The sequence below is a fragment of the Solea solea genome, chromosome 9, assembly GCF_958295425.1.
Source record: "Solea solea chromosome 9, fSolSol10.1, whole genome shotgun sequence".
Classification (NCBI taxonomy): Eukaryota; Metazoa; Chordata; class Actinopteri; order Pleuronectiformes; family Soleidae; genus Solea; species Solea solea.
The window spans coordinates 13856414-13871346 of NC_081142.1; the positions used below are offsets into that span (position 1 = coordinate 13856414).

The window sequence follows — 14933 nt, forward strand, 5'->3', positions numbered from 1 at the left end:
AATCACAGTGTCTCCAGGCCCGATAGCCCTCTCCAGATAGCCATCTCAGCTGAATAATGGTTATTATAGGGCCAGCACTCACCCTCTTTCCCCCCTGCTCCGTTCCCAGAAAGATGTTTAATGCCCCATTGGTATTCCCCTCACCTCGTGCATCTAGCCACGAAGGGCAATATTCAGATCTGATTCTCCAAAAATACAACCCAAGGGAAACTGTCTGAAAGGCCGGATGAGAAAAGGGGAGAGAGGGGAAGAGCTGAAGAGCGAAAAGTGACAAAGGAAGACAGGAGTCAAAGAGATTGAAAAAGTATAGCATGCTGAAAGTAAGGCAGAAGTTTGGAGCTAAAGGACTTCAAGGCTCTGTGAGATCGTCTTCCTACAAGTCATGAGACATAGGACTGAATGAATGTCATTTTTATGTATGATATTTACATGACAAATCCAGTATTCAAGGCATAGTAAAATAGCTTCCAGTAAATGTTTAAATATTCTAATAAAATGTAATGAATGTTTCTCTGCTTTACAATTAAGATGCCTCGCATGTTATTGGGTTGAGAGTTATTTCTTTTTCTTGCCTTAATGTTGAATTAATATAAGAGCAAAAGCTTTTGGAGAGTACAGAACATGTATTGCTTTGATATTACTTTCATCATTCTTTACTTTTTTAGAAGCACATGGATTTTTCTGTCTCTACAGGGTTTAACTATGTCAGCTGGCATGCTGCCTTGGCTCTACCTATGATTTCCAACGCCGCCACCCAGGGTCCAGTGTTTGATAGAAAAAGAAGGACAATATAGATTGTTTCCCTGATGCGGCGAGCCACCGTGATAGACACAGCACAGACAAGAGAGAGGGGTAATTGCCAAGGACAGCTCCAACAACCTCCTGCTTGTAAAGAGAAGAGGGAGATTGAAAAGTAAAAATATAAAAGGGAAAAAAAAAATCTGTTTATCTATTTCAGCTGGGGGAGGTTTCTCTCTCTCTCTCTCTCTCTTGTCAGGCTCCTGAGGCGTCTGAGGTAAGACAGGCGAACTCCAAGGGAGACAGTAGATGAGGCTAGGGCCATTAAAGAAAGTGCCTCTCCACAGAGAAACGCCAACCAGTCAGGTCCGGTTTAGTGATGGGTGGCTTTGTTTGTGTGTGTGTGTGTGTGTGTGTGTGTGTGTATGTGTGTGGTTTGTGAAAGTGTGTGTGCTTGTGTGTGGAAAGTGACTGGCCTGTGTGTGGATATGAAGTGGGCACCTTCAACCCTGATGTCAGTCAGACTTCGACTACTTCTATAGCTTAATTCTTTCAGAGTTGTATTGAAGGTAAAGTAACAGCTGAGCTTTATTCCCAAGAAAATACAACCTTTACCCAAAGTGAGCTGAAGGCATGTATGACCCCGTTCTGGCATGCGCACACTCACTGACTTTAACGCACTGACATAAATTAAAAAAAATAAAAAATGTTTGGTGATCTTTGAAACAGGGGAAGCTCATTTCTAGCACACATTTAGTATTAAAATACAACACAGTACGCTGAGCTTTCCTTGCTGTCTTAGAGCAATCACCACTGGTTTTCCACAAGAGCAAGTCTGGAAATTAAAGTCATGTAAGTCATAATTTAAAGCATGCAGATGAAAAGATAAAGCACTTTTTAAAGATGCAAATAATGGAATGGACTACATGTCTCATGCTACCCCCACGAAGACAGCAGTTTTACATGTCACATTTAGTTATCACTTCCCATTCACCAGGAAATTAAATGTGTTAAAATGAAAACAGAGTGACTGCCAATGTCTGGTTATGTAAAAGATGTTGTGGGTGTACTGTACAACTTTCAAATATAAAAATAAAAGTAAAAAAATGAAGTAAATTGGTCAGTATCCTTCATGAAGACAAGGGTAGGCAACATATTTTTTTCATGCCATATCTAATTAATGGCGACACTGAAGAGAAAGTGCACTGCGGGGTGTTTTGACAGCTCATTGAGGTGCAGCACTTGGCTGTCAAGTCATAAACTTTTTTCAATGGCAAAGTAAGTTTTGGGATTTATCATTTAACAGAGTGTGATCATTAGAAATACCCTGTCAATATTTTAGAGCTTAGCAGACAAAAAAGTGTCCTATTAAAATAGTATTGTCATGTGTGACAAAAGTGAGTTTTTTTTCCCTCTTCTTTCATGTGGAGATTAGTTAATTCAACAATAATTAAGTTTTGGGTTCTTGATGATTAAGTGTGAATCTGGGCTCATGTGTGAGAAATTAAGATTTCCTGACGTGTGGCGCTAAGACCTCTAAGCACCAGGGCTAAGCACTGAGCAGCCAAAACAACAATATGCAGAGGGCGTTGAACTGTTGCACTGTGCCACTGCTGCCAAAGCAACTAATCCAACCCAAATAAACACCAAAACCCACAAACAAAGACTGACAGTAATTGCAAAGGGGATTTAGAGGGAGGTGGACGGGTGGAGCTAGACTTGGAGGGCCATTAGCATAGTGCAATTAGGCCACTAATGACAGGTTCACAGGCACCTTTGGTTAGCAGAACAACAATCATGAATATGTGAGGGATATAAACGAGCAGAGGGCCAGCCACATGACTGCCTGGTAATTGCTCAATGTCACTTAAATACGTGGAGGTGACTAGCAGACACGGCAATAAGGGTCACACAAAATGTGCCCTTCGCCTGGGAGAGATAAGTTGGAGTGTTGGATAAATAAGTCACTTAAAAAGATGACAAGATCGAGGGGATGCGCGCAGAATGCTGATAAGCAGAGTAACAAGCAGGATTGTTAGGAGGGAAAAGTGGGCAGAAGACTTCAGCTACAATTGCACCATCATTTACTGCTGTAGCCGCATTTGACAGACCAAACTGTCAAACGTAACCATCTGTCAAAAAGGAAGGAACCAAGACAAATGGCCATAAAATGAAACGCACAGTATTTCAAAGGAAAATAAACAAACAAACCCTTATCTGTATACACACGTAGACATGGGGCCAACATTGAAATTGAACTATTTTAATGGCAGGATAAACGAGGGTCTGCAACTGTTTGGGTAGATGGGGTGGACAGGGGGCTGACGCCACACATGCTGGACATGCCATTGCCCTTTAAGAGCCAACAAGCGCAACATTCTTTAAATATGAACAGCTGTTGCTGTTGAATCCAGTTGGATCTGGGCCACACTCCAGAACACAAGCTTTGTAATCCCCCAAAAAACCTTGGAAAGCATCTTCCAATTGGCCTTTCTCAGAATGCTGTTGTTCTCAACACTGTCATTTATCACTCTGATAAGAACAATGCTGATAGCATATATTCAAATTTAATAAAACCCAGAGATTTGTGCACACATGTATCAGTCTAATGATCAAATCATGCTATTAAAACTTAATATTTAACTTTTTGTTCTACAGGTGGCAGATGCAGGACATAGCAGGAGCTTTGCCAATCTTTGCAGGGCACACAGCACAACCTGCGTATGCACGTCTACAGTCACCTGGGCTGGTGGCTTATGTATATGCATGAAGCTGATGGTCAGGGCCATATCCCCTTGCTTTTCTTTATGCATGAGCTCAAGCACTTCTTTCTCCCAGCTCTCATTCTATGCTTAGGTGTGCAGTTAAAAAAAAAGTGCTGTCCTCCAGTTCTTTGTGAGTTCATTCTATTTCTCCATATTATTATTGTATTCATATTGAGATTGAAAATAAAATGCCCCATGTTCATTTTACATGTAAAATGTGTATGCATCTAAAATCTAATTAAAATTATTATTATTTTGTTTTTTTTGTCCTCTCAAGTGAATTACTAACATTATAAGCAAGTAAACCCATGTCATCCAACAGCACATTGATATGAATACTGCATCATTACCAGCAATAATTCTCAAACTAAAGAGAACTGATTTACATTTTCAGTCCAGCTATTTAAGAAAGGTATATGGGACCAAAATGTTCTAAAAAATCAAATCAAATAATGATGACAGCACCAAGGACATGAGCTGATACAACAGCTTCTTTCACAAATTCACCTCGATCAAAACAATTCCTGAAAACAGAGGGATTTACTCAGACTTTTCCGGCTTTCGGTCATTACCCAAAACTCACGACCACAGGTGAGGGTTGGAACGTTCATCGACTGGTAAATGACAGCTTTGCCTTCCGGCTTAGTTCCAACTCTCACCTATGGCCATGAGCTTTGGGTAATATACAGGAGGCCGAAATGTGTTTCCTCCCCAGGGTGGCCGGGCTCAGCCATAGAGACAGGGTGAGGAGCTCGGACATTCGGGAGCGGCTCAGAGTAGAACCGCTGCTCCTCCATGTCAACGGGAGCCAGCTGAGGTGCTTGGGGCATCTGGTTAGGATGCCTCCTGGATGTCCTTCCGGGAGGAGACCTCGGGGGCCAACACAGGACATGCTGGAGGAATTATTTCGCTTTGGGGCTGGGGAGAGAGGCTGCTGCCCCCACGACCCAGACCCGGATTAGCAGAAGGCGACGATGATGATGATTACTCATTAAATCCAATAATTGCTCATCACTGTCACATGTCTCTTTCTTAATCATCTTTCAATTTATTCAAGGGGGTGGGCAAACATGAGACACGACATCGTCAGAGATTTTGGATATCATCAAACGGTGATAAGGTACTGTATCTATGATGACTTTTCCTGCCGTAACATTGATGACATCATATTTATGATACTGAATACATAGTATGAGAAATACACTGAATAGTATAAATTAAAGATTATAGATATTGTTTAAAGTACATGGAATTGATAAAATTACATTTTGAAAAAAGTAAATGATTTGTGTTGTAGCTAAATCTGATCATACTAGCCAATTTCATCGTTTCTATCACACGTTCATTTAACATTAAAGCGATTAACCGGGTATTATCTGAAATGAAAGGTAATAACTGTATTTTAAACATGTAACACAGATCCTAAACCTTATATGAGTGTATTGACAGTGTATTGTCAATTTCCTTTGACATAATATTGAGATCATTTTCATAAACCACATTGGCCTTGTGATAAATATCAATATCATAAAAACATATGGTGAAAATATTGTTTCCCATATAGATTGTCTCCCATTGTGAGACAGGAGCAATTTATATGAACGTGTCTAGCTAGTAATAAACCCCACCCCATTCACTTACTTACTTCCCTGCCTCATCAACTCTCCTTTTTTCACCTTCCTTTATACTTTACCCTAGTGCTGTGCATTAGCTGGGGCCACATGTCTTAGAGTGGGCAGGGTCACTATACTTGAGCAGGAATTATATGAAATTGATGGCAAAAGTTCAGAAGCCAGCCACCCTTGGCTAGAGGCGAGCTCTTTTCACTTATCCCGCTCCATCAGCACCCCCTCTTTTCTCCGTCTCTCTTTCCTCTTTATTTTTCTTGCTACCACTGCTACCCTTAATCACACATTTATACTGCATTAAAGGTGCTGAGGATCACAGTATTCAGAGGCCATAAACTCTCTATAAAATAAGTACATTTCTTCCTAGGGGATCTTTTTCTCCAATGGTGAAATGGTGACACACAAAGCGTCCAAACCCTCCCATAAGAAATCAGGTGCTTGAGGAGAATCGCTCAGGTCAATATTTGCCTGTTGATTGTGTCAAGCCTGACCTCTACTGAGCACAAATATCACCAATAACAGTAAAAGAATGACATCACAGCAAAGGTGTAGCATCTCACGACAGCCACAAGAGAACACAGCAATAAAAACAAGCTGCACGTGTAATTCACCCTTCAAATCAAGAGCCAAATAAACACAAAAACAAGTCCGTTATTGCGATTGTTGACACACAGAGGAGCGTGTGGTTTATCGTTTGCGAGTGCAAACATTGCTAGACTTGCTAATATAATAAGTGCCTCGTGCAACGATGGGTCCAGAGAATAACCTCCGCTGATGGGACTAGATCTTAACACAGCAATACAAATGTATTATTTACTGGTGGAAGCTGTGAGTGCATCTTGAGCATGAGAAATGCCTTGTTTATCGGGGACAAGGTAGAGGTAATGCAGCTGGCAAAAACAATAGAGAGTGTATGGCAGTAGCTCAGTGTGGACTTAAACTCCATTAAGGTCTGCCAGTGGTTAAGGCTCCCTTAAAAACGCCATGCCTTTATTCTCGTTACTCTTTATCTCAGACATGCATGTTGTGGTCACTTCGGTGCAAATGGCATTTTAAAACAAATCTGCTCTGGTTAGGAAATAGGATATGAACTAGTTTTACTACACTAGGGCAAGTGAGGAAAGCCTTCCTTCCACACTTTTCTGCATACATTTCCTGCCCTCACTACGGGTGTTGTTGGATATGTGCGGACGAAAGGGCAAAGGTTAGTGCAGAGCCAGGCAGAAAGGGCAGAAACATCCAGATCGGTTGATGATATTGCCTCTTCTTCAGTGTCTTAGTACAGCAGCTGCTGTCTGGCTCCGTCTTACTTTATCTCCCTCTATCTCTTGCAAACACAGACTTGGAATCACCAAACACACAGCTTTCCCCCCCCCTTGGATACAAACACATGAGGAAAACCATGTCTCCCCTCCTTTTCCTGCCCCATACCCAAGACTCACCCTTTTCTCTAAAATAAACACAACAAACAAGCTTGACATTGGCACTATGAAAGTCTAAAAATATGAGTGAAATGAACATTTTTAGGTTCATTTTAGGTTTTCTAGTATCTGCGAGAGAATGTCAACTGGAGTTTCAAGAGTTCACAAACCCAAAGACGTCAGGGGAAAGCAATCCCAATGGAATCTTTTGACAATTCCAAACATGTACTGCGCTGGTGCTTTTTTTTTTTTTTGATACATACAGGAGATAGTGATGAAATAAACAGCAACGAGAAAATACTTTTTTACCCAACATCCTGCCGTCATCTCTGTTTTCGGAAACTGTCTGCTCCCGTCTCTCAGCTCCGACTTTCAAAAAACACAAGGCTACTGTATTTTAAAGTCAGGTTGCATCACATCTATATCAAGAGAGTATCTCTATTCTTTCTATTCTCTATTTTAATCAATTAGAAACATATTCACACTACAAGCTGGAATCAGTTTTACCTGTCACCTAATATGACCTTATTCAGTCTCACCTCTGGATCTCATTATAGCCAAGTTACCATCCAAGCATTTGTGAACACAGGTGTTATTTTCTGCTGTAAAGCAACACAAATAATGTGGTACTTGTGATGGCGTGAACAGTATCATTTGTACTACGTGCTGAGAGAGAGAGATACAGAAACAGAATGACACAAAAGAGAGAAACTAACTCTAACTTTTCTATAAGTTCTACTTCCCGCTGCTCTACCCCCCGCCGCCCCATCTACCTCTCATCCATCCCATCATTTAAGATTGTGCCCACTCACTGGGCTTGAGTGTCCATGTATCAGATACAGAAATAAAATCCAATCTTACCCGTCAAGATGCAGGGATATAACAGAAAACACACCACACCACACTCCCCTTGAGGTAACGATGCTCCAAAAACCAGACCTATCCAGCACAGCGGTGCTCTGTGGTAGATGTGTAGAGCAAACTAAACTGTCCATGCCTGGGCCAAATTGCATCATGGGTAAAAGAAACACAAACTAAACAAAGAAAACCGTCATGGTCTTCCACCTAATGTGATTTGATAGAAGTGAATCAATAAGGCCCCGGTGCTGCGTTCTCTTTGCCAACAAATGTAAACTGAGAGCAAAGTTTTAAGTTACACACACACACACACACACCAATATTTACCTTCATCTCGGACGTTATTAACCTCAACAAGAAGCAGCAAGAGATAAAGAGGAGGCAAGAGTACGGACTGTGGCAATAAGAAAGGCTTGCAAGATGATTTTTCAAGGTTTTTGGACGGAGGAACAAAGTGATGAGAGACAGAACGTCAGGTTTGATGGATTTCACCTGATTGGTGGTAAAAGAATACGAGAAAGAATAATAAGTCTGGGTGAGTGCATCCATGTGTGCATACAGGTGCAAACAAAGGTCAGGGCTCTGTCTGGTATTATGTGGCGATTATCCATATTTAAGGTCAGACTTGAGAGCTGAAGTGCATGTGTGTGTGTGTGTGTGTGTGTGTCAGAGGTGAGTCTGCTCTGTCTGTCAGTTCATGAAGTGAAAGTATGTAACTAAGTCCAAATCTGTGTCTAATAACCAAATAAATCAGCTTGCAGCTTCATGATTTGCCACCAGTAAGGTGTAACTCAGCCAACATGATTATTTCCAGCTCTGGAGCAGCTCCGCCTTGCTGTGATCGCTTGACGGGTTTCCCCAAACACAGGGATAGACAACATAATATTAGCAGCATTAAAACAAAAGGACCAAATCTCATCAATCACTGCTTCGGTTCTTTCGGAAGCCTCGGGGGCAAATCCATTAGCAACGGCAATCACGACGACAAAAGACAGCAGCCATGTAAAAGACATGCAAACAAAAGGAAGGTAACACCCCATGATCTCCTCACAGCAGCATGAGCTGACAGTATCCCAGTGGCAATGTTGCCTTGCTTCTGACACTCTAAACACTTGCCTGAGAGCAGAAAAGCAGTCAAATTCAAAAAAAACTAAATGTGGGAAAAAAATGTTCCCATGACAAAAACCCAGAGCAAGCCGTTAGTTGTGTCAGATCTCAGTAGTATGCTTCACATACTTGTCAGTCCCTCAGCAAGGACTCCCAGAGGACTGTGTGCAAATCTTAGGATGGGAGCCAGATGGCCCCCATCTTAGGTATTCAGCGGAGGCAACAGCCAAGGAGGTGTCACAAGTCTATGTTAAAGGGATGCTGCCATTGCCACCGACGTACACAACCACAGAGCACACGGTGAAGTTGACAAAAGAGTAGGCGGGTTTCTGCCGTTGCCACGGTGCAGGACAACAATGGCTATATAGACGGAGCATGTGCTTAGACTACATGTTACATCCGCTTTGTATGGATACATGTATGTGGATTTATGAACTCACGGTATCCTTTATCCTGACATACATACGTTTTTTTTTTTTTTTTACAGATGTTTAATGGATGTAAAATATGTGTTGGATGTAGTCATGTGCATGCACACTGCCGTGATACATATTTATGCTCTTTGTACGCCTCATTTTACCGGAGAAGAAATGCAGTTGATAAATCCTTTTCCAACTCTGAGCTGAGCCCACGTGCTGTTTTTTTCTCGATGAGTATGCAGCGGTAGAGGGGAAAAAAGGCAGTACACTGCTCACCCTCCTCGAGTGTGTGCCAAAACATTAATGGAAAGCTTCTTGTTCTCACTCAACTGGTCGGCCTTTGACATTGTTCATCTGAAGACGTTACAGGGATGTGCGAGTCATTCATGTTTGCCAACATGAATGCTGCTCTTAGTGTGTTTTTAAGGATTTGGGGACATTGATATGTGGGTAAGGGGGAGCATGCGGCTGTATTTTCTTGCAAATGCGTGCCACGGCTCTCTGGCCAAATCACCCACTGTGGTGACCCATTTTCTGCCTCTCCACATCCCAGACCATAAACCCTCTTTTTACTGCAGATGTGTCCCTTGTGCCTTGTCCCATATCCCCCCTAATCCCTTGCCCCTGTTCCAAAAGCTCATGTTGGCCCATTGTCCTCCTCACCTGTTCTACAATGCCAATCGTCCACAACTCCCCCTGTTGTCTCCCTTTATCTTTGGCCAGCTTTTCTTTATTTTCCTATTTGTTCCTCCTGGTTTGGTCCACTTACATCTTACCATCTTGCACTCTCTGACTAAATCCACCCACATTCTTTTTTTCTTGGTTTCTTGGTTTAAACGTCTCTTTTATTCTCCAATTTTCTGCTTCTACGCTTTCCTGGACTCTTCCTAATGCTGATGGGTTAATGAGGTGAGGCGCAACCTCGTTAAAAGGATGGAAAACTACAGTTGTTTCCTCTGGTGCTCAGGTTTCTGCTTCAGGCCCCACCATCACACTCTCATCTCTCCTTTGGTGGTGGGTCTTGCCTGGGCAGGAGGGCCGTTGTCTTCCTCTGGGCTCTGGACACATCCATATCACACTTATTCTAATAAAATCTTATTTTCAATTTGTTCCTGTTGAGCAGGACGTTTGCTTTGTGCTTAAACGGCCATGCTTACATGCTGACAGACACACGCCAGAGCATGTAGTTTAGAAATTAGTGTGCTTGTTCATTATGGTTTTTTCTTCCTCCAATCTGTCTAACACTGTTTCCCTGGACTTGATTTTCAAAGCACTCCATAAAGCCCGAAATAAATTGAATTCCGGCTATGAATAGGAAATCTAACATAAAGTAGCACAAACAAAAGTCATCATTCAGAGCATAAAACAAATCATTAAGTTTGGAATGGGTAACCGTTCACAGCGAATCAATCTGCTACCTGCTTGTTTAGTGCACACCTCTTTTAGACAATAAAAAATATTACTATAATGTTATTTCAAATGTGTATATCAAGTTTTGAAGGGCACCAACATGTTCCCATGATGGGGGGGTTTGTTGCTAACAATAAATAAACCAGGACGCTGGGCCAAGCTTCCAATCCCAGCTCCAGCATGCATCCGACAGCCAGGAAGACCAAGCTCATGTGCTGCCAGGCAGCCTGCAATAGCTCAGCTCCATCCAAACTGGAAACATGGCAGATGGTGACAGGCGAGAACAGAGGAGAAGAGAGAAGCTGTGTGTGTGTGTGTGTGTGTGTGTGTGTGTGTGAGGCAGACAGGTAGAAGGAAAGAAAAGGATGTGGGAACATGTGACCACATGCTTGTTCGCCTCTGATGCCATTCTCAATGACCTCTATGCTGCAGCTTTACAAATAGTGTAATATCTTAGCTAAAAAAAATAAAAAAAATAAAAAATAAACTCGCAACAGGAACCTCTGAGTAACGTTCCACCACATTAATTCTCCATTGATTACATCTAAACATCTCAATCCATCTCAGTTTTTGTGCGTGTGTGTGTGTGTGTCCGTGTGTCACATCTGTCATTCGCCGTGTAACTAATCAATCTTTTTCATCCAGGCGCCCTGTGGGTTTTCATCATGGGTAAATAGAGGGTTCGGCTCTCACATGAATGGACAGTTGATTGGTACCATCGACGTGATGAACACTTGATGAACAGCCTTCATACTGTCCATCTGTTGTGAATTATTCTGATTCATTTTCGGCTGCAAAGTACACCTGGAGTAATCCTCCACATATTCACATTAGTTTGGCTTCTACGCTGACGACTCCCGTGATGACATTAATGTCGGTAATGAAGTTTGATGAAAGGTCAAAAAGGAAAATGACCTCGATCATCATGTCACCACCCACATTTGCGAGCTCAGACGGAGGGGTTGATCGGAGCCGCTGCGACCAGCCCGATCGAACGTGTCCGACGCTCTAACATTCATAACATGACTGCAAATAAATGTCCGTAACTAACCCGACAACAACAACACAGCTCACAAACTCCCAGACACACAATACGGCACAGCCGCAGACATTCTTAAAGCTAAAAGATTTTCAAGGTTGAGCCCTCACCAACTGCCAAGTGCAGTTTAGATACTTCAAGGCAAGTTGCCACCATTAAAAAAAAAGGCCGAGCAGCTTTCCACTTTAATGATTCATCTTGTGGCCAGAGCTTTGCACGTTGTTTTATAATGCAGGACTCACCTCGGATGATGGACAGTTTGGCATTGACTGTGATCTCGCCCTCGCTGTTCTCAGCCACACATTCGTAGATGTTCTCATCGCGCGGCGCTCGCAGAGGCTGGATCCTGAGTACGGCGCCGGCGCCCTCGTCAAACTCGATGGTCTGTGGGGGTAAGGATTGTGGTTTAAAAACAGCAATAAGATTTCAACACACATGCTGGCATGGAAGGGAACTGGCTTAGGTGAGTATTCACGGGGAGCACCGGAGTTATAACACTGTTTGTTTCAGTGTTAAAAAAACATCAACATACATTTTAATTGACTTACAGCATGTCTATTAGACACCTGTCAAAAAAAAAAGGAGAAAATATTGTCTGAATTCACCTATATACCCACATTTGAGCCAGCTCACTGGGCTTCTTCTCTGAGAAGTCAGAAATTAATCAAGCATAACATTCAACCACTAAAACAATTTTTTTTCTGTTCAGGAATGCAAGTAAATAACTATAATTTGACATCTCAATCAAGAAATAATTATGCGTTTTATTTTTTTTCCAGGTTTTTTTTGTAAAACAGTACATTTGAAAATGAATGGATAATAATCACATTTTAGTATTAAAATTAGAATATCATTTTGGTTAAAGAGCTTCTATGTACTGGTGTATTAGCCATTAAAATGATTTTGATACCAATGCTGTTAATTTAATAAGTAAATAAATTTAATTAGTCTTAATTAAGTCTAATCATTTTGTGAAGCACGGTACATCCTTAGAAGGGAGAGTTTCTGTTGGATCATCACCTTTAGTCCTCATAAATACAGAAATCTGCTTCCTATTTCTATCTGTAATTCTCTCTACAACCCCTTTGTTCTGAATTTTCCAGTTTAAAAACATCTTGGACCTGCCATTAACTTACATTTTTATTTAATCAAAAACCATATGGAACAGTGCGAGGCTGAATCTCAAGCTTTGACTAAATGATGGGAACTGAAATAGTGGGATGTCTGAGTCAGTTACCGCTCACAGACAACCATTTCCAAAATGTATTCCATTATCTCTAATTTCGGGGTGGGTGCAGCGTTAGAGACGACAGCCAGCCCGTCTTTCAGTCTCGCTGTAAACCTCTTCCCATATCTATCCTTCCTCAGAGGAGCTCACACATCACAGTGAGGGGTTCACTGCTGAGATGTCTGAGTAAGGCTGGATTTTGAAATACAAGTACAAGACTTTAGCAGCCCCGCTGCTCCACTGCTGCACATCTCAGAGCTGAGCTGTTAATTAGGCTAAAAACACTGCAGAGCACGGCATCGCGATCAATATCAAAGCAGCTGTCTGGAGGGTAGAACAGAAAAGAAAATCATAACAACTTCAAAAACCCTTTCACCGTTTTTTCTTGCTAAACGGAGGAAAAGAAGAAGTGTCCGTTCTGGCAGGCTGCTTCGTGCCCTTGGCATTGTTTCCCACTTAGCATGCAAGAGAAGAGAATGAACAAACACTACTTGTCTTTTTATTTTGTCCTCCGTTGAGACTATGCTTTTTTTTCCCTGTTGATGTTGTTGTAATTTTTTTTTTTTTTAGACTCCTCCCCTGTGGTTGTGTTCATGCGACAGTATGTGTGTGTGTGTGTATATCTATCGGTGCATTGTAATCACCCTTAAAGAAAGCAACTTTTTAATTAAGAGACACTGAGCATCAATCAAGACTTTTAGAGACGCCATCTGGAACGCCTGCTGAGAACTGAACAACAAACATCATGAATAACAGAAAAAAAAAAAGACACATTCGCCCTGACAGGGTTTCATGCAGGAAAAAAAAGGAAAAAATACACCGGCACACAAGACTGTGACAGCTGCAGAGCCGAAGCAACGACGGAGCTCTGAATTGCATTATTGGGGCGACTGTGGCCAATGGAGGACCTGTAGGTTACTTACAGACTAGCACAGGAACAGAATGTTAGCTGGTTTCGGGAAAGCTGTAGGTGCAGAAACGAAGGGAAAACATCCTTTGGAAAAAAGCGAATGGAAAGCCGACTGCATTAGAAGAGTGGCGTGTTAAGGACGAACACCATTTCAGCTTTGTGCTTTCTGTGACTTAGATGTCTACAGTGGCCCAGGATTATAGAATTGTTTGAAGGATTAATCTTGTCTGTTGGAGTGATGTTAAAACTATAATTACAATCAGAGATATAGGTCTGTTTTCTCAATGTATGCCCTAGGTGCCCTTTAACCCTTTCTGTTACCAATTTGGCACGTGTAATAAACTATGGACCGGCAATCTGTCCAGGGTACGGCCCCGCTGAGATTGGCACAGCACCCCCCGCGACACTCATGTTGAGGATAAAGCGGTAGAAGGCGGATGGATGGATACCGGAAAGCAGAGAAATAGAGCTTTGTGTCCATATACTTGTCATTTTGGTAGCCCTCAGGACGTCGACCATTCAATCACAGACAAAATTCACCTGCTCGTCACACGTTTGTGACGTCAGCTTCTCAGTACCATATTCCTAAACGGTTGAATAACTGCCAGATATCAAAAGTGAAAGTTATCTTGGAAAATTCAAAATCATTGAACATTTTTTTGACAATTCTTCAGCCATAAAATCAATATAATATAAATCCAGGCGGGTGGAATGGCCTCCATACACACACACACACACCGCAGTGTGCAGCAACGATGGACTCACCTCTATACGCTGGGAGTTGACCTTCTTGCCTTTCTTGTTCCAACTAACTCTTGGCTTGGGGTCACCTGTCGCCTGGCAGACGAAGGAAACCACACCCCCTGAGACGCCAATCTGGTCGACGGGAACTTTAGTGAACCGCGGTGCTGCTGAGGAGTGAGGAAAGGAGAGGGGAGACAGAGAGGGATGAAGAGACATTAGCACGAGCTGCGAGATGAATGTTTCACCACAGGAACTCATTTTGTTTCTTTCCGGACCACATCAAATGGGTGTAATTCACTTTTTTAGGAGCGCAGACTTCCAAATCTGAAGAGTGTATGCACACACACACACACAAAGAAAACCCTATGAACACAATGACCACAAATATACTACATAGCCTCTTCTTATTGCACCCTTCTGTATCTGTATTCAATTAAATCTTGAAGTTTTTTTAAAAGAGACAAATACTACTTAGACAACTTTGAAAAGATGCAACCTCTCAGGATTCGATGGCCGTCGCATTGATCGAACCTGTTGCCTTTTTTTTTTCTTCCTGTCATTGCAACCTCTTTATGTGAGCAATGTCAGCATAATGAATAATCCCCCCACAGTGCAATATTTGGCTGTATTAAATCCCCACGCTTGTCCTGATACCGCAATTTTTTA

The 14933-nt window shown here is 42.1% G+C and overlaps 1 protein-coding gene across 12 annotated transcripts in view; it reads right to left on the reverse strand.

The window, feature by feature from the left end:
- The window catches only part of ptprsa (protein tyrosine phosphatase receptor type Sa), a 202433-nt gene that overhangs the window by 87317 nt on the left and 100183 nt on the right, over nt 1-14933 (reverse strand). For 11 of the 12 annotated variants that reach the window (XM_058638234.1, XM_058638238.1, XM_058638236.1 and 8 more), the window contains 2 exons: nt 14289-14434; nt 11628-11769 (listed from right to left, as the gene is read on the reverse strand). In XM_058638234.1, the coding sequence (XP_058494217.1) occupies nt 11628-11769; nt 14289-14434 (288 nt within the window). The remainder of the gene's footprint in view (nt 1-11627; nt 11770-14288; nt 14435-14933) is intronic. The other variant, XM_058638235.1, reaches the window with a different exon arrangement.